The sequence below is a fragment of the Tupaia chinensis genome, unplaced genomic scaffold (genome assembly GCF_000334495.1).
Source record: "Tupaia chinensis unplaced genomic scaffold, TupChi_1.0 Scaffold000354_1, whole genome shotgun sequence".
Taxonomy (NCBI): Eukaryota; Metazoa; Chordata; class Mammalia; order Scandentia; family Tupaiidae; genus Tupaia; species Tupaia belangeri.
Window position 1 is genome coordinate 1,144,231 of NW_006159849.1, and position 19,987 is coordinate 1,164,217.

The 19,987-nt window shown below is 40.0% G+C and overlaps 2 protein-coding genes across 3 annotated transcripts in view; one reads left to right on the forward strand and one right to left on the reverse strand.

The window, feature by feature from the left end:
* CDC37L1 (cell division cycle 37 like 1, HSP90 cochaperone) overlaps window positions 1-7,556 on the reverse strand; it is a 28,094-nt gene extending 20,538 nt beyond the window's left edge. The window contains exons 1-3 of the mRNA XM_027773422.1: window positions 7,371-7,556; window positions 6,873-6,976; window positions 2,183-2,464 (exon numbers count right to left, since the gene is read on the reverse strand). Of these exons, the coding sequence (XP_027629223.1) occupies window positions 2,183-2,464; window positions 6,873-6,976; window positions 7,371-7,398 (414 nt within the window). The 5' untranslated portion in view covers window positions 7,399-7,556. The remainder of the gene's footprint in view (window positions 1-2,182; window positions 2,465-6,872; window positions 6,977-7,370) is intronic.
* A 94-nt stretch (window positions 7,557-7,650) lies between these two features.
* Window positions 7,651-19,987, forward strand: part of SPATA6L (spermatogenesis associated 6 like) — a 100,896-nt gene continuing 88,559 nt past the window's right edge. The window contains exon 1 of one of the 2 annotated variants that reach the window (XM_014589324.2): window positions 7,651-7,718. The gene's annotated coding sequence lies outside the window, so the exon portion shown is untranslated. The remainder of the gene's footprint in view (window positions 7,719-19,987) is intronic. The other variant, XM_006152425.3, reaches the window with a different exon arrangement.

A 19,987-nucleotide genomic window follows, 5' to 3' on the forward strand; every position in this document is an offset into this window, starting at 1 on the left:
AAAGATAAAAAAAAAAAAAAAAACTCAGAAAACAAAGTATATTTACTGTAGATTCCTTGATAAGACAAAGTAAAAATAGACTTGTGTTGCATTTCTAATAAACTTTTCTTAAGAGAGGATGAAAATTTTGATCTTTAAAGTCAAATATAGATTTCAATTAAAGACGTAAAATTTTTATGAAAGAAGTGCTTATTTTCAGTTAAAAAATCATAAAGCAGACCAAGAATGAAATTTTTATCTAGCCAGAAACCCTGGCAGAAGAGCTGCTCGGAACATTCTGTGATTGCATTTATACCCTGATATCATCACTGCCAAAAATGAAAACTGCAAACCAGCTACCTGCCAATTTACAATCAGGAAGCACACAGTTTACATATTTGAAAATACAAGTATTTCTTTCCTTTAAATTTTCCTCTACCTAGACAAGCACTGCCCAATAGAAATATAATAAGTCACTTAAAGTTTTCTATTACCCACACTAAACAGCAAAAAGACACAGAAAACATTAATAACCTATTTCATATAGTCTAACATATACAATATATTATCATTTCAACATGTAAACAACAACAAAAATATCAATGGGATGTAGCGTGTGTTTCATGCTTACAGCTCATCTCACTTGGATGAGCCACATTTCAAGCAATCCATAGCACACATGGCTAGTGGCGAGCAGGTAGGACAGCACAGATCTAGACCTGTCCTCTCAGGTCTCGAGCTCCCAGATAAAACCAATATACAGTTTTGAGCAAGTGAATGAAATATAAAGATATTCCTAATAATTTGTAGTATATAGACTATTTTAGAACCTAAGTTTAAACAAACAAAAGCAAAGAAAAAATGAAAATACTTTCTTTGTGACTACTTTATTAAAAGAGTAGACATTAATTTCATAAAAAAAAAAATCATTGTTTTGACCATTTCCTCTGGGAGAAAAAGTATCTTACATAGTTTAGAGGTATAAATGCTGAGTAGAAATAAAATCACACTGGGACCAGCAGTTAGTGTAATGGCTATGTCGCTGAACTCCCATGTAGTTGACCGTGGTTCGAGTCCTGGACCTGGTGGCTTAAACTCATGCCGGGCGTGTGTGTGTGCATGCCCAAGATCCCGAGAGGAGAATGGAGGAGAAGGGATTGCGGCGTGGTCATCCCCCCGGGGGGTGATTTCTTGCTTTCTATCTCTCTGTCTCTGTCTGACTGTCTGGCGAGTGCATGTGCTTTATAGCAAAAACCTCTCTAAAAAAAAAAAAGTAAGAAAATAACACTTTAGAAGACACACTCTGGGCCAGCTGTTGGTGTAGTCGTGAAGGCAGTTGAACCTCACATGGCCAACTATGTGGTTTGAGTCCCAGATCCACTGGCTTGAAAAACACGGGGCACATGTATGTGTATGCCCAAAATCCTGAGAGGAGAATGGAGGAAAAGGGACAGCGGCATGGCCATTCTTCTGGAGGGTGATATCACACACACAGACAATGCATGCACGTACACACACACACCACCAATCCCCCCACCCCATCTCTCTCCAACTAGTACAAATACCCTATGGCAAAAGCTTACCAAAAAGTCCTTTCATTACTAATGCTTGTAACGCTAAATTCAGATTACCACCTAAATACACAGTGAAATAAACAGTGAAAGACTTTTATGAATCTAATAACTAAACATTTGTTTTACAAAACTGGTAACAAGCTGACACGTCAACATCAGAAAGAACATGATCTCTGAACTTTACCATATGCTAGGCCTCATATTACCACCCGTTTAAGACATCACCTAATGGAATCTTTAAAGCTACCCTACATCGGTGAAGAAACCAAGGGTTAGAGATATGAAGTGACTTGCCCGAGGTAACAAAGCTGGCATGTGACAAAGCTGAGATTTGAGGCAGTCTGATTCTAGAGCCTACACTTGCATGTGAGAAAGCTGAGATTTAAGTGTTTGACTCCAGAGCCTACACTTACATTCTGTGTGCTATGCTATAGCCACATACTTGTACTGAGGACCACTCAAACCTGCTACTAGTAAGGATACAGGTTTCTGTACTAAGCGCTTTTCATAAATCATCAATTTGCACACTGTTTACAGGATTCTGCTGCTTTACTACCAGTTATGGACTAGTAGCTTGTAAAAACACTTCAATTTTTATCCTCTCATTACAATCCTGTATAAGGTCATACCTTATTAAAAACATCCTTGCTAATGGCATCCACGTTCCACAGACACATCCTCTCTCTTTGCACTAGAGCCTCTTCTTTCTGTCGCCATTCTTCTTCCCGTTGCCTCAGTTCTGATACTGCTGTTTGTGCTTTGGCATGTTCCTGATCCAAGGACTCAGAATTATGCAGTGCTAAACTACCAAGTTTCTGCTGAGCTTCAGCGAGATTCCATTTGCATGCCACAGAGCTCTTCACGAACTCTTTCTCCTTTTGGCAAGCCAGTTCAATCCCATGACCATACATCTGGATGAAAAGGCAGTATTTATAAGAAATGAAGGCGGCAATGAATATGTTTCCACAGAACAGTTCAATTTCTTTTTATTACAAGGGGTTTCTGTATAATGTTTTTAGTACATAGCCTATCCTACAGTCTGTGCCTGCAGTTAATTTTTGTATTATAGGCTGTTTCTAGACTCAAAGCTTGTTTTGTTAATCTGTGCCCCTCTTCCAAGAACTAGCAGCAACAAAAAGCCTGGGATTACAATATCTTGCATATAGCTGGTGCTCAATATTTGCTTTATAGTCTTCATAATCCCAAATCAGCAGAATAAGAATAAAACTTAGATCTAGTTCATTACCTTAATATTCAACATGCTGAAAATCAGACCTCTAAAGTATTGTTCTGTAAGTCCTGCATTGCAAGGAACCTCCTTTAATTATTGAATCACTGGGAAAGTATACATTTTTGCATAGAAAACATAGGAAAATACATAACTTTCATGATGACCTAACAGAAGCAATCATTTGTTGGTTTCTATTTTCTTTTTGTATTATCCTAATCTTGGTAATGTGAGAATTTCTCATTAGAAGATTTTATTCATAACTGATTATATCAGACAGATAATCCTCTAACCCACTCCTAATCGAAAGAGGCAAAATGATAAAAAAAAATTAGTGTTGGGACCAGCAGATGGCATAATGGTTACATAGTCAATCATGGTTCAAGTCCCAGACCCAGTGGCTTTAAACTCATGCTGGGCATGTGTGTGCGAGTCCCCAAGATGCCAAGAGGAGAATGGAGGAGAAGGGACTGTGGCATGGCCATACCCCCTGGGGAGTGATTTCTTGCTTTCTATCTCTCTGGCGAGTGCACAGAGCAAAAATCTGTCTCTCAAAAAAAAATAAAATAAAATAAAATAAAAAGTGTTAACTGGCCCACCCCCCATGACTTTGTTCTACTCAGAAGCAGTAGTAATTAACATTGACTTAAATCACTGTACAATAAAGTGCTGTGATAAGTGCTTAGTTCCTTATATTCCTTGCCTCTACAAAACAGAAGCTAAAGGTATATCCTTTATGATTTTTTAGCCAAATATAATCAATTTCAAAGTACTTACTCCACTTGGTGTCCACATCTGCATCACTTATGGTTCTACACCTGAATTACACAAATACTGCCTGCCTTGTTCCAAACCATTCTCCACTCCACCAGACTAAAGTGACCTTTCCAAAAAACAAATCTGATCATGTTATTTATTCTTAGAGTCCTGGGATAAAGTGTAAACATCACGGTCCTTCATGATGTTATTTCCTATTATCTCTCCAACTCAGTTCTAGTTACTTTTCCTGTCTGCTGACTTCCCATCCCGTCTCCTCTTCAGTTTGGCACTTCTCCTTATTTCTTATCTTCACTCCAGATTCTGGCACCCCTGATGCTTTTTCTTATACATTCTCTTCCCACCCAAGATATGCATATTTCTATTGTGTGTGCTTTTTTAATTTTTTACACAATACTGTACCTACGTGTTTACTAAACTATCAACTTCTTCAGAGGCTAGAGTTCAATAAATATTAGATGAATACATGAATCTCCACTTCTTAGAACAGATGGGTAGTGGTAAAGAATTCTGAATTCCAGCAAGCTCAGATTTCTACTAGGGCAAATGTGGACACTGATGCTCTTCAGATGTTTTATTTATTTATCCAGCAGGTTTGCAGCCCAGGTACCACATGCTGTATCTCTAAGTAAGTAAAATATTTCTTTTTTACTTTTTGCTATCTTTGAATAGGAGCAAGAACAACTGTGAACCAGCTATGCTTAAAATGGGACTAGGAAACAAAGAGAAATGAAACTATAAAACTTATTTTGTAAGAAGACAATAATATACCAAGAATGGCAATACGGATAAATGGAAATAGTGTGTATTTTCAATGTGTAGGCATTCATTTCTCAAATTAAACCAAATTCTAGAAATAATTTGTGTTTAAATTCTTCTCTACAAACTTCCCAGACAATATCTGGCCATTTGGGCAAACTATCCAACATGTATACACATGTTCATATAAGTAGGTTATATTTTAGTTTATGAACATACTGATAATTAGTGGGACATTTTAATGAAAATAAATTAAAAAAAAAAAACTGATAGCACTGAAGGCTACTTATCCATATTTACATTAAAAAACACTCATCCCAAATTTTTTGTTTAAAGAATTGTTTTATTTAACTTTATTTATTTATTTTAATTTGGCCAGATTGAGACAAAGGGAGAGAGAGAGAAAAAAAATGAGAAAGCAAGCTGCTAGGTCCAGGAATCGAATCAAAATTTAAATCCTAAAGTTAGCAAAATAAGTAGGTTTGTAATATACATATAAACTTACAATCTGTAATCCCTCCAAATTTTAATACTAGTGAAGGGGTAGTTTTGACCAAATAATTGTTTGGAGTACTTCACAGGATAGACAGTGCAATTGGTAGGAGAAAAAAAAACTGGACTAGGAGTCCTAAATGGATTCTAGTTTTAACTCTGCCATTAACCAGTTATATGGCCTTAAGGAAATTTAATGAAAGAGATAAGCCTACCCATTTCTAAAATCTCCTTCAGGTAAATTACAAGTTTATAAATATACAAGTAAAAAGTTAATACACTATGTGTGTGTGTGTGTATATATATATAAATTCAGGGTTTAGGGGCCAGCAGGTAGTGTAATGGTTATGGTGCTGGACACCCACATGGTCGACCATGGTCCTAATCCAGGACCTGGCAACTTGAAACTTGGGCCAGGTGAATGGGCATGTGTGTCCAAAACCCTGGGAGGAGAATGGAAGAAAAAGGATTGTGGTGTGGCCATCACCCCAGGGAGTGATTTTTTTATTATCTCTCTGTGTCACCTGCAAGTGCATGCATGTTACAACAAAAATCTCCTTTAAAAAAATATATACATATCACGGGGCCAGCAAGATCCTGAGAGGAGAATGAAGGAGAAGGGATTGCAGAGTGGCCATCCCCCAGGGGGGGGGGGGGGGGACTTCTCACTTTCTGTCTCTCTGTTTCTCTCTGGATTTCTGGTAAGCGCATGCACCCTATAGCAAAAACCTCTCAAAAAAAAGTCAGGATTTATCTTAGGTTACTTCTGTGATTTAACCACAATACACTGAAATTTCTGAAACATTTTTTTCTCTCCATATGTCTTCAAAATTGACAATAGCTGCTGTTCATTCTTCTCTCTCTCTCTGTAACACACTTTTAACTATTTTGTATATAAAGATGACACTAGTGATCCACGATTAGTGGGTGACTATTGACCCATCAACTCTCCTTCTGCCCTTCTAAAAGATGTCTTGCATGTTCCCAGTGAATAGCTGGCTGAAGTACAGCCTATGATTATGAAACAGCATTTTTCTGTGTGAAGCCAACTAACCCCAGTAGCTGGGCATAAAACTGATGATTCTACACTTACCGGCAAATGGTTTAAATCCCTCATTTCCATAAACGTCAAGCCCCCTAGAATGCACCCTCTCCCCATCCTCTTCTGTGCCCTGTTCTGCATGGACCTCACTCCCAGTGGCCTTTGTAGCAGTGTTTTTCTAAATGAATATAAGAAAAGCTGCTGTTAATTCTGTTATGGTCTTAAGGACCCCATTATGCAAAAAGCCTAGAAAGAGAACACTTACAATCCGTTTTGCTGAACCTATTAATGTTCATACTTCCAAAACATACTCAGTTTAGGAGAAAAACCAAGACAGAGTGATGTTGAGTATGTAGCCACTCCCTAGTATAGAACTCAGAAGAACCCTAAATGACATGCCACATTTGGGTAAGTTTCAGAGGGAGAAAACCACAAGCAGCATTAGGGGGCAATCTGAAGGAAAAGGTACATACGTGCCAAAATGTTTTCTCTGGTGAATGACCTGAAGCAAAACTAGAAACAAAACATGGCGAGATGGTCAAGCGAATGGGAGAAAGCTAGGTTTACAGAATTTGCTCAGATGTTAACGTGGGTGAAATATGTGAAACCTTTATGTCAGGACTGTCATGTTCAACTATGACCATTCACTGTTTCAAAACTATCCACTGTGCACAAGTATGTTGGCTCCTTTCACTGTATAAAGTGTTCGGGTAAACGCACTTACAAGAGGACAAAGGATCAATGTAAGAGCGTGAGCGGCCCCAAACCTGGGTGCTGTCAGGAAGATGGGGAGAAGAAACGTCTCCTAAGGGTGAGGAGGAATCAGCCAAGGTGAAAGAAACCGTGTGCCTGGAGGTGGAAAAATACGACGGCCCCTCGTCCTCCGAAGACATCCGATGGCATCAGGCCCCCAGGGTGAACTGGGCGCAGAAAAGGGCACAGAGGGTAGAGAAGACGCGCCAACTACAGGGGGCTTGGCGACAGCACCTCCCATCCCCCGCAGAACACGGGCCCGTCTCACCTGGGCGCCGCCGCCCGGCAGCTGCGGGCAGCTGGGAGAACCGGGGGACACGTCCAAGTCACTCTCTTCCTCAGCCTCACCCTCGGCCCGAGGGAGGCTCCAGGGTCCCGGCGGCTAAACTAACCAGGACTCTATCTCTAACACTAACAGTAAACCAAAATCTAACTGTAACCCTGAACTTACACCCTAACCCTAACCTGAAATTTATCATTACTTTAACCCTAACTCAAATGCTAGACGAAACCCTAAGCCTAGCAATACCCGTTAACCCGTACCCGAATCCTAAAATAACCAGAACTCTAACTCAAACACTAACGCTAAATCTAAATCTAATCATAAACCTAAACTCACACCCTAACCCTAATCTGAAATATATCATTACTTTAACCCTAACTCAAATGCTTGACCTAAACCTAACCATAACCCTACACATAAACCTTGATCCGAACCCAAATCTATACGCCCCAGCCTCCCCCTCGGCCCGAGGGAGGCTCCGGGGTCCCGGCGGCGGCCATGGCTGCTCCATGTCCAGCAGCTCCCGGCCCTACAACCGCCACCGCCAACTGACTTGGCCGTGAGTGGAACCTGCTGCGCGGAGCCACCAGCCCCTGCCGGCCGGGGCCGTTACCCAGAATCCCTCTGCGGGCCGCAGCCGACGCACAGTCCGCACTAGCTGGGCCGCACCACCGGCGGACGGCGGAAAAGTAGTACTCTACATCGCACGTCACTTCCGGCCGGGGCGGGGCCGCGTCCGGGTCCTGGGTGTAGGGGCTGTGTTTGGAGTTCTGGCTCAAATCTCGTGGTTTGGAGTCGTTCAGCTCTGCCGATGGCGAAACACTTTTTGAGGTAGTGTTAGATAGTTGTGTTCCCAACGCTGTAAACCGTGGGTCTTGGCCGCCGGGACGTGCGCGGGCCAAGTGTACACTTGGTGTGGTGTTTGAAAAGGGCATCTTCCTGTAAACTAGTAGGTCCACGGCAAGATTGGGAGTTGGGGGACAATGTTAAAAAAGCATAGCCAGTTTCCCCCTTATTTCGAATTATAAGGAACAAGCGTTCTGCAAAACCTGACTAGGAGAAGTACAGCAAAGATAAAGTAATGGAGTGATCTCGACTTCAATAGTGAAAAGTACCGGGAGAACTTCTGTTGTCTTACTGTCTCATGTAATCCTGGTCACTTGGGCTCTGAGGATCCCCTCATTCATGCTCAAAGCCACCACCCACCCAGCCACCCACCCTTTCTGCCATGGCCACACAGTGAGAAGGAGCTTCAATAGGACCCAGCCCAGGGAGTCTTAACTTTAAAAAAAACAAAGCACTTAGCAGACTTAATAATGGAAAGTTATCTGTTGAGGATGTGTATGGTAATATCTTTGACTTGATTGACATGCAATGTAGGTATGTTTTGAAAATTTGTATTATGTGCTGTAAAGATGTACAATGATTAAATATAAACCTTAAAAAATTTATTAACAATACCAAAATTATTGCATATTTAACAACCAGGCCTTGCTGCCTTGCTTATAATTAGAGATCCAAATAGGATTAACCAGACAATGTCTTTTCAATCTTTTTTAAAAAGAGTTGTTTATTTACTTAATTTGTTAATATTTTTTAATTTGGCCAGAGAGAGACAGAGAGAAAGGAGAAGCGAGAAAGCAAGCTGCCAGGTCCAGGACACAAACCACAGTCAGTCATGTGGGAATTCAGTGCTTTTAACCATCACATCATTTGCTGGCCCAGTGTCTTTTCAATCTTAGCTTGGCAAACTTTCAAAGATTGGTTAATACTTAATATTGACTGAGGCCGGCAGGTGGCGTGTAAGTTTCTTTATTAAATAATTATATTTATTATTTTTCTTACCACAAAAATAAAAAATGCAGCAAAAATATCTTTGTAGATAAATCTTTGGGTATTGGTGCAAAAATAATTGTTGGGTAATTTCCTGGTAATAATTTCCATGACTGGATCCCACATGGCTGACTGGGAGGGTTCATATCCAGACCCGGTGGCTTGAAAAACATGCTAGGTACATGTGCGAGCAGCGAGCATTCCCAAAATCCCTAGAAGAGAAAGGGGGAGAGGAATTGAGGGATGGCCATATTCTTGGGGGGGGGGGGCTTTCTCACTTTCCCTAGCTCCTCTCTGTGTGTCTTAGGTAAGCACACAAGCCCCTGTAGCAGATTAAAACAAAATTTAAAACAAAACAAGTTGCAGAATTAGATTGCATTAGGTTTTTTGTTTTGTTTTGTTTTGTTTTTGGAAGAGCAGTTTTTGCTGTAGGGCGCATGCGCTCATCAGAAAGACAGAGAGGGACAGAGACAGAAAGAGGGGGATGGCCATGCTACAATCCCTTCTCCATTCCCCTCTCAGGATCTTGGGCACACATACACATGTACCCAATGTGAGTTTAAGTCCCCGGGTCTGGGACTCAAATTGCAGTCGACTACATATGAGTCAACTACGTAACCATTATGCCATCTGCTGGTCCCTGTATTAGGTTTTATAAGTAATCTAGAGATGATTAAAAGTATACAGGAGTATGTGTATAGGTTATATGCAAGTACTGTGCTGTTTTATGTAAGGGATTTGAGCAATCTAGTCCAATCTCCAACTTCCTCTCTATACCAGGACACTGTGAGCCTTCTCAGGGCTAGTACTGTAGTCTTCCATGTTCTTGTTCCATTCTTGCTCCTTACAATCTCTGTACAGTTGTCAGAGAGATTCTTTTAAACTACATAAATTAGGTTATGTCATATGACACTATATCAGTTATGTGCTTTCAATGCAAATAATCGAAACCTAAACTAAAAGACAATCCGTGAGGATGTGTATTGTCTGCTTAACAAAAAGGATGAAGGTAGGGGGTCTCAGATAGCACTTTGGTGATGTCATTAAGGACTCATATTTTTCTCTGTCCTTTCTCTCCACAATCTTAAATCTGCTGACTTTCATCTTTTGGCTTGTTATGTCATACTTAGAGGATGGTTGCTATAGTTCTGGACATCTCATCAAACTATGACAGGAACTAAAGCAGGAAGGAAGATAAGAAAGCAAAGCCACTTTATTCCCTTGTGACTCTTGTATCAAGAATAAAAATAGTTTTGGGAACCAGAAGTTAGTGTAATGGCTATGTCGCTGGGCTCCCATGTAGTTGACCGCGGTTCGCGTCCCGGACCCGGTGGCTTAAAACTCACGCCAGGCACGTGTGCGTGCGTGACCAAGATCCCGAGAGGAGAATGGAGGAGAAGGGATTGCAGCGTGACCATCCCCCCTGGGGGGTGATTTCTCACTTTCTGTCTCTATGTCTCTCTCTGTCTGGCGAGCGCACGCGCCGTATAGCAAAAACCTCTCCAAAAAAAAAAAAAGAATAAAAATAGTTTTTAGGAGCTTCTAGTGACTTTCTTTTATATCTTTGTCTAGAACTGGCTTAAATAAATTGTGATTTATTGGGACCAGCAGTTGGCATAATGGCTATGCTGCTGGACTCCCATGTAGTTGACCGTGGTTTGAGTCCCAGACTCGGTGGCTTAAACTCATGCAGGGTGCATGTGTGTGTGTGTCCAAGATCCCAAGAAGAAAATGGAGGAAAAGGGATTGTGGCTTGGCTATCCCCCTGGGGGGTGATTTCTCACTTTCTGTCTCTGTCTTTCTGGCGAGTGCATGCACCCTATAACAACATCGACTAAAAACCTCTCCAAAAAAAGGTGACTTATTTCATGAAACTGGATATATTGTCACCCAAACAAAACTAGGGTTCTATTAGCAAGGAAGAAGAATTTATGGCTATTAGGTAGGTGTTTTAGTTGGTTTAGTATTGCTTTAACCAAATACTTGAGACAAGGTAATTTTTGAATCATTATTCATTTCTTCTATGAGTGACAGAGAGAGAGGAGTGAGAGAAAAAGAGAGAAAAGCTTTCCAACCAGGGTAATGATATCCACCCCTAGCCTTAGCCAGCACTGGATCAAGGGCACATGCTCACTTAGCTTACACAAAAAGGTCTCTGGAGGTGAAACCCAAACCTTTATACTTATCTGCCTCCCAGAGCATTGTATTTTACTGTTGTGCCACCATCTGGCCCCCATGGCTATGATTCGTGTACCCAGAAAGTCTAAAAGCATGGCATCAGCTCCAATGAGGGCCACATGCTGCCTCACGCCATGGTAGAAAAGCTGACAGGCTAGCAGGTACATACAAAAGAGAGACACTCCAGCAGTCAGCTTGCTTTGTAACAGCTTACTCTTGGGGGGAACTAGTTGTTGAAAATTCATTCCCTCCTGGGAAATAGGATTAACTTATTTTTGAAGGATCTGACCCCATGTCTCAAATACTTCTCCTTTGAAAGGCCCTACTTTTCAATACTGCCTCACTGGGTATCAGATTTTAACATAAGTTATGGTGGGGACACTCAAACCATAGCAGTAGGATATCATATTATTTACCATAACTGTTTAAATTCCTGTGCAATCTAATGGCAGCTTAACTTTGAAGTGTTATCTCCATTTTTTAACATTTAAAAAAAAAATTTCTTGACAGATTTTTTTGCTATAGGGTGCGTGTGCTCACCAGAAAGACAGAGAGACAGAGAGACAGAAAGCGAGAAATCATCCCCCCAGGGGGGAAGGCCATGCTACAATCCCTTCTCCTGCGATGTTGTACCTCCACACACACACACACACACACACACACACACACACACACATGAGTTTCAAGTCTCCAGGTCTGGTACTTGAACCATGGTTGGCCATATGGGAGTCCATCATTTTAAACACAATGCCGTCTGCTGGCCCTTCACTTAATTATTATTATTAGCTCACTGAAATGTAAGTTTTATAAGAGCATAGGTTGTTTCTTGTTCACCTTTGCACCAACACTGTCCTGAACAGTTGCTGGCACATAGTAGGTACTTAGTAAATATATTCTGAATAAATGAATAGGGAACGAATGAATGGAAACAAAGATAAAAGGAAAGACCCAGGATTAAGTAAAGGTAAAGGGCAAGAGAGAATGGAAAGGGGTATCTTTTGGCAGAAGAAGGATGGATATAATGACATCAGAAGTAGCCTCATCTAAAACCATTGCTGATTTCACATCTGAAATCTTGTGCACAGTTGACACTTTTTATAGGTCTTGGAACTTAATCATGCTCTTTTTTTAGGGGGGGAGGCTTTTGCTATAGGATGCGTGCACTTGCCAGACAGACACAGAGAGACTGCGAGAAATCACCCCCAAAGGGAATGGCACTGCCGCAATCCCTTCTCCATTCTCCTCTTGGGATCTTGAGCACCCACGCACACACACCCGGCATGAGTTTTAAGCCACTGGTTCTGGGACTTGAACTGCAGTCGACTACATGGGAGTCCAGTGACATAGCCATTATGCTAACTGCTGGTCCCTACTCTTTTTGACTTTCTTATTCTGGATAATAAATAAAATTCCTTGGAAATTGCTTTGGGTCATAATCTGCCTACTACTCCCAAGGATTTAGAGCTAACCACCTGAAGCTCAAATGCGCGAATTAGTTTTCTCTGAATAGAAATTACTTTTAAATGGAAAGACTATGTAGTTCAGAATGCCCAAGGGCTGTCCTTTTGGGTTTGTGCAGCAACATTATGTAAATATTGATCCTACCAGTACCAGTGAATCAAGCTGGATGCCAAAAAATAACGTGAGTCTGACTCATGAACTCTGTTAAAGTTTTACAAAACAGATCCCATGTGTACATCCAGATTTCAAATGAGTTCAAGATTGTTAAAAGCTATTCAACTGGGGACCAGCAGTTAGCATAATGGCTATGTCGCTGAACTCCCATGTAGTCAACCACGGTTTGAGTCCTTGACCCAGTGGCTTAAACTCACACGGGGCGCTTGTGCATGCATGCCCAAGATCCTGAGAGGAGAATGGAGGAGAAGGGATTATGGAGTGGCCATCCCCCATGGGAGGTGATTTCTTGCTTTCTGTCTCTCTGTGTCTCTCTGTCTTTCTGGCGAGTGCACGCGCTCTATAGCAAAAAAAAAAAAAAAAAACTATCAAAAAAAAAAAAAAGAAAAAGCTATTCAACTGCAGTTTGATTCTTTCTTGGAAGTATTCCTGATAGTTGGAGAATTTGGAGAAAATTCTCATCAAGTGTGTATACATGAAGAAATACTCATTGCCACCTCCTGTTTTAGACATTTATGTAGAGATCACTAGTTTTATAATGCAGTACTACTTTTCCCTTTAAATAGGTTTCCCTTTGAATTACTTGTAAGGTATTTCACACATGACAGTAATTTTCTTTTTCTTTTTCTTTCTTTCTTTCTTTCTTTCTTTCTCTCTCTTTTTTATCTTTTGAGTTTTGCTATAGGGCGTGTGCACTCGCCAGACAGACAGAGAGAAAGTGAGAAATCACCCCCCAGAGGGGATGGCCACACCGCAGTCCCTTCTCCTCCATTCTCCTCTCAGGATCTTGGGCACACACGCACACGCGCCCAGCATGAGTTTAAGACACTGGGTCCAGTACTCGAATTGAGGTCGACTATGTGGGAGTCCAGCAACATAGCCATTACGCTAACTGCTGGTCCCACGACAGTAATTTTCTTACTTCATCTGCATTGAAGGTATAGATCAGCCATATTTTCCTTTTCAGTGTATATGAGACTTATATTGAAGGGAATTTTATAATTATAACACTAAGAATCCTCTTGATGAGCTATTTTAGGACAGAAAGATGTCTATTTAAAGTTATGAAAAATTTTCTTATTTAAATATGTGTTAATGATTAAAAAATTGTTAGTAAGAATTTTTGTAAACACATAGAAATATGGAATTATCAGGTCAGCCAGGTGGTGTGATGGTTAAGGCATCTGGATCCCACATGACTGACTGCATGATTGAGTCCCAGACCCAGTTGCTTGAAAAATATGCTGGGCATATGTGCATGCACATGCCCAAAATCATGAGAGGAAAATGGAGGAGAAGGGATTACAACGTGGTCATCCCCCCTTGAGGGTGCTTTCTCACTTTCAATTTCTCTCTGATGAGTACATGTGCACTTTAGCAAATTAAAAAAAAAAGTATTGAATTACTAAAACCTCATATAGCCACCATCCAGCTTTAAAAATACTTAAGATTTTGTTACATTAGCTTCATTTGATTTGCTATAGTACTTTAAAGCAAAATCTTCGACAGTAGATCACCTTACCACTATATACCCTAATATACATCTCTAATATTTGCCTTACATAAAAACAAGCAACACAAGTACATTATTAGACCTATGAAAATTAATTGCTTAGTATTGTCTAATGCTCAAACCATAATCAAGTTTCTCTGGCAGTCTCAAATATTCTATTTAGGTTAGTTTGTTTGAACTAGGATCCCAACAAAGTCCACATATTACATATAGATATTAGGTGTTCTAGTCCATTGCTGATAAAGAAAATTCTTGGGTCTAGGTAATTTAAGAGAATATAGTTTTTCTTTTTAAAGATTTAATTCTATTCATCATTATGATTTTTTAATTTGATAGAGAGAGAGAGAGAGAAAGGGAAAGCGAGAAAGCAAGTCACCAGGTCCTGGACTTGAACCACGATTGGCCATGTGGATATCTAGCACCTTTAACCACCATGCCACCTGTTGGCCCTGAGAATAGAGGTTTATCTTGCACACAGCTCTATTTTTTAAAAAATTATTTATCTATTTATTTGTTGTGATTTTTAAGCTGCCTGGTCTGGGAACTGAACTGTGGTTGGACATGTGAGAATCCAGTGCCTTAACCACCATACCACTGCTGGCCCTCACACACAGTTTTGAAGTCCAAGGTCCAGAGACCAATCTGCTAAGGATCTTCCTGTTGGTGAGGTCCCGATGCCATGTGGGGCATCACATCATGTATGAACAGGAGCGCACATCTCTGTGTGTTCATCCATCTGTATATCTCTGTTCTAGACTCTTGACCAGGAGTCAATCACTGGGGTCTCATCTTAATTACTGAATTACTGCTAAGGGCCCCTTTTAATACCATGAAGGTATTAAGTTTCTTTTTAATATCTTCACAATACAACCAAGTTCCAACACATGAATTTGGGGGGGACACCCAAATCACAGCATTAAGTCTGGCAATTATCTTTTAAGTAGTTCCTCTCATCCCTTCATTTCTTTCTTTTCTTTCCCTTTTTTGTTTCTTTTTTTTCTTCTTTCTCTCTCTCGGCCTTTCTTTCTGCCATTGACTGGTTGCAGACTGAATAGGGCCATTTTCCTGTAGAATCCACATATTCTAGATATGTTTCTCTACTTGTGGTATCATTAACCACAAGTTATGGGGAATGATTCTGCTGCCTCTAAATTCCTTTAAGTGAAGTTAGCTCTAGAGCAATGCTGCCTGATAGAACTTTGTGCAGTGATGGAAATATTCTGTCTGCACTGTCCAATACAGGAGTCACTGGCTACATGTGAACACTTTAAATATGACTAGTGCAATTGAGGAACAGAAATTTAAATTTATTTAGCTTTATTTCATTTAAATAGCTATGTGTGGCTATCATGTTGAACACTGTAGTTACAGTGACATGAATAGATTTAACTTCAAATTTCTTGGCAAAAGTTCTTTATAGGCACTTCCTAGAAATCATATAGGGAGTTACTTACAGTGATATGTGTGTGTGTGTGTGTGTGTGCGCATGTAGAGAGAGAACACTATATATTAGGTCATCGGGAAAGTTATAATGCATTTTTCTATGTTTTCTATCCAAAAATGCATCATGACTTTCCTGACAACCCATTATATAGTGATGCTAGATTGATCAGTGGGCTCATATGGTGACAACCAGATCTTTCTACTGTAGTTTTCCCAAAGGATATGATACTAACATTGACTTTTTTTTTGTTGTTGTTAGATTTTTGCTATGGAGCACATACACTATTGACTTTTTTTTTTTTTTTTTGTTAGATTTTTGCTATGGAGCACATACACTCACTAGAGAGACAGAGAGAAACAGACAGAAAGCAAGAAATCACCCCCTCCTCTTCCCGAGGAGATGGCCACATTGCCATCCCTTCTCCATTCTTCTCTTGGGATTTTGGGCATGCATGCACACATGCCCAGGATAAGTTTCAAGTTTCTGGGTCTGGGACTTGAACCGTAGTCAGTCAAGTGGGAGTCCAGCAACATAACCATTACACCATCTACTGGTCCCCTAACATTGAATTACATCAATCAATCAATCAATCAATCTTTGTGTAGTTTGTTAGAACTAAGGAAAGAGCTAGGTCAGTTCATTGAGCTCTTCTATGCATCCATAGCAATAGTCGGAAAGAAAAAATTTTTCTTTGTGTATCAGATGTAAGAAAACTAAAGTATTAGATAACATTTTAAAGAAAGACTTCGGAGAAGGCTGAGTATTAAAGATAACTATCCCTTGGATCTTAAGTCTGAATCTGTTATTTAAAAGATTAAATAAAAAAAAATCAGTGATCTGGAAATGCATTACTGCTGAATTAATCCAGATTGCTTCGTGTACTTGGATTTTTTTCCTTTTCCCTGTTCAGGCATTTCTCACAAATGCTAATGAACAATTCACTTCAGAAATTCAATCTGCCAGTGTTCTTCACACTTGGTAATGAATAATTCACTGGCTCAAAAGGCTTTACAAATAAGTCTACTGAGTCCAGACATAAACGAATGCCTAGAACAAGACTTTGAAGGTCATTTAAAAAACATTTACAATGGAAAATAGCTGCCCTTGGAGAGACAACTGGTTTTAATAAGGGGTTCTGACTACTATGGAAAGAACAGGCTCTCCTTCCTTACCTGTTCCCATGTCAGATAACCCAGCTGGCCCTTCTTTTTGATAGTTGGGAAACAGATGGCAGGATAGAGAGCTCAGTGAGCACTGAACAGTGGCTCTAAGAACTGATTTGTTTAGCCTTAACCACTTTTAGATCGTAATGAAAGTTGCAAGCACTCTTACCAGAAAAATGCTCACATGCGCATGCAGGAAAATCTGCCTATCATTCCAGTCATGTAAGACCTCTGAGATATGCAGAGATCACAGGACCTGAGCAGGAAGCAGAAGTGGCAGACACACTTGCTATGTAGTTTATAAGATACAGTCTCAAAAGCTGAAGAAGCCAATTCCTGCTCCTTTCTGTTTCTAGATTTGCCTTTCCTAGTTTATATTTCCTACTTATTTTTCTGACTAGATTATGCAAGTATAAATGTAGTGATTTGAAAATGCATCACTCCTGAAATTATCTCGACTATTTTCTTTGCAAGGATATTTTTTAAAGTACCTGAGGATATTCAATATCCTCGGTCCCCTCCCCAGAGGCACCCATTAGTAGTAGATAATTAGTATATCCTTTCAGGAATATTGTAAGTACATATGTACATATGATATTCAACTTCTCTCCAAAAGGCAGCACATTTTACAAATTTCTTTTTATGTCACACTTTTTTTTCCTTCTTTACTCTATATTTTAGAGATTATTTACTGTTAAGATTTGTAGCTCTGGGACCAGCAGATGACTTAATGGTTACATCACTAGACTCCCACAGTCAACTGTGGTTCAAGTCCTGAACCAGGTGACTTAAAACTCATGCTGGGTGCATGTGCATGTGTACACCAAATCCTGAGAGAACAGAGAAGAAGGGATTGAGGTGTGAACATCCCTCTAGGGGGTGATTTCTCACTTTCTGTCTCTTTGTCTCTCTCTATCTTTCCAGTGAGCACACACACCCTATAGGAAAAAATCTTTCTCTCTAAAGAAAAAAAAGATTTGTAGCTCTGCCTTAGTCTTTTTCCATGTATCATAATATTCCATCATGTGACTAAACAATAAATTAATCTGACCCTACTTAAGGAACATTAGTTGGTTTTCAGTATTTTTTGTTTTAAATAAAAATGATGGTACAGCATAAGTGTTTGTATATATATATTTTTAATTTGGAAAGATTTTTGCCCCTCATGAGGGATGGTCATGCCCCCAAACCTTTTCCTCCATTTTCCTCCTAGGATCTTAGCCATGTAGGAGTCCAGTGATGTAACCACTAAGTCATCTGCTGGCCCCAAGTTTTTGTATTTTTGTGAAGGCAAATCTACGAAATAAAAATCCTAAAAGTGAAATTGCTGAACCAAATTAAAAATTTTGTGAGATGGTATCAGATTACACTTCAGAAAAGTTATATGTGATAGATATATGTCCTAATCTCTATAATTTGTAAATATTGGGTCATCAGAAAAGTTATGATATGTTTTTGCATAGAAAAAAACACATCATGACTTTTCCGATGGCCCGATATATTACCTTATGTGGTAAATGGAACATTAAGATTGTCAATGAGACATTAAGGTTGTAAATGAAATTAAAGTTGTAATCAGCCTACTTTAAAAAAGGAAAATCATTGGAACTAATAGATAGCATGGTGGCTAAGACACTGGACTCCCCCAGGGCTGACTGTGGTATAAGTCCTGGACCTGGAGGCTTACTTTCTCATTTTCTGATATAGTAAATTAAATAATACTCACCATAAATAAAATTAAATAAATCTTTTTTTAAAAAAGGGAAAATCATCCTGGATTATCTGAATGGCTCCGAAGTCATCATAAAGGTGCTTAAAAGTAAAGGACTAAGGGACCAGCAGATAGCCTAACGGTTATGTCACTGGACTCCCACATGGTTGACCGTGGTTTGAGTCTCGGACCAGCAACTTGAAACTCTCGCTGGGTGTGTGGGCGTGTATGCCCAAAATCCAGAGAGGAGACTAGAGAAGAGATTGCAACATGACCATCCCCCCTGGGGGGGTTGATTTCTTGCTTTCTATCTCTGTGACAAGTGCACCCACCCTATAGCAAAAATCTCTTTAAAAAAAAAAATCAGAAAGTGAAAGACTGAAATGGAGAGATGGCAGCATGAGAAGGACTGGACTCAGGGTTGCTGGAGGAAGGGAGCTTTGAGCCAAGAATTCTGAGCAGCCTCTAGAAGCTGAAAAGGCAAAGAAGCAGAAAAGGCAAGGAATGCAGCCCTGCTGGCACTTCAATTTTAGCCCTATGAGATCTGGACTTCTAATCACAAAAACTGTAAGATAATAACATTGTCGGAAGTTTGTGGTAATTTGTTATAATAACATAGAAAACTAATCCAGTACATGTATTTATAGTCTCACTAACAATGTGTGTTCCTCCACATCCCTTCCACTAGTGCTTTCTTTTTTTTCATCATTTCTTCCCCACATATGACTACTCCCATTTTTTGAAAAAAAAAAAGTTTATGATTTTGTGTCTTATTATTTTTTGTTGTTGTTGTTGTTAAAAGGAAACTCCTAGCTATAATGATCTGATTGTATATTCTTACTCTTTGCTAATTCACACTGGAAAATTTCCAATTGGGACGTGTTTCATTTTCCTGCCTAGGGCTAGGATGCGAGGAGGATGTGTCATTTCTGCAATGCTGATGTTACTGCTGATGAAGCTGCACTGCAGAAACACTCCGAGAATAGAACTTGTTGTCGGGTTCTGTTTGCTGCCACCAAGAGGTACCTACACAGGCAATAAAGCCCTCTTCTTGAGTTGGTGACAGTCCAGTCCTTGAATGCCTTTGTTTGGCCTCCTGCAGGGATGGCAGCCTCATTAATTACTTTGCATGATGGGTTAGCCGCATTGTGTATGTTAGTAAGTTCTACATCTCATGGCAGCGGGGAGCCTCAGGTAACCAGGTGGGGGAAAATAGCAGAATGTAAATATTCCTCATCAATTCATTTAATATCCCCATTGCAGAGTAGCAGAAGCAGCAGTGCCTATCCTTTGTTATGCCACATAATTTAGTTTCCCTCATGTGGGGGACTTCCCCTTTCTCAGGTACATTAACTTCTACAGACTGGCTTCACCATTTCCGAACTTAACATCTGTTCAAAGATATTTACTGAGTAAGGGCTGGCAGGTGGCATGGTGGTTAAAGGCACTGGACTCTTCACATGGCCAATTGTGGTTCTAATCCTAGACCTGGTGGCTTGCTTTTTTCCACTTTCCCTCTCTCTTTCTGATCAAAATTAGAAAATAATAATAAATAAAAAAGTTAAATAATTATTTAAGATAAAAGGATATCTACTGAGCATCTGCTGTGCTGGGTATTTAGGA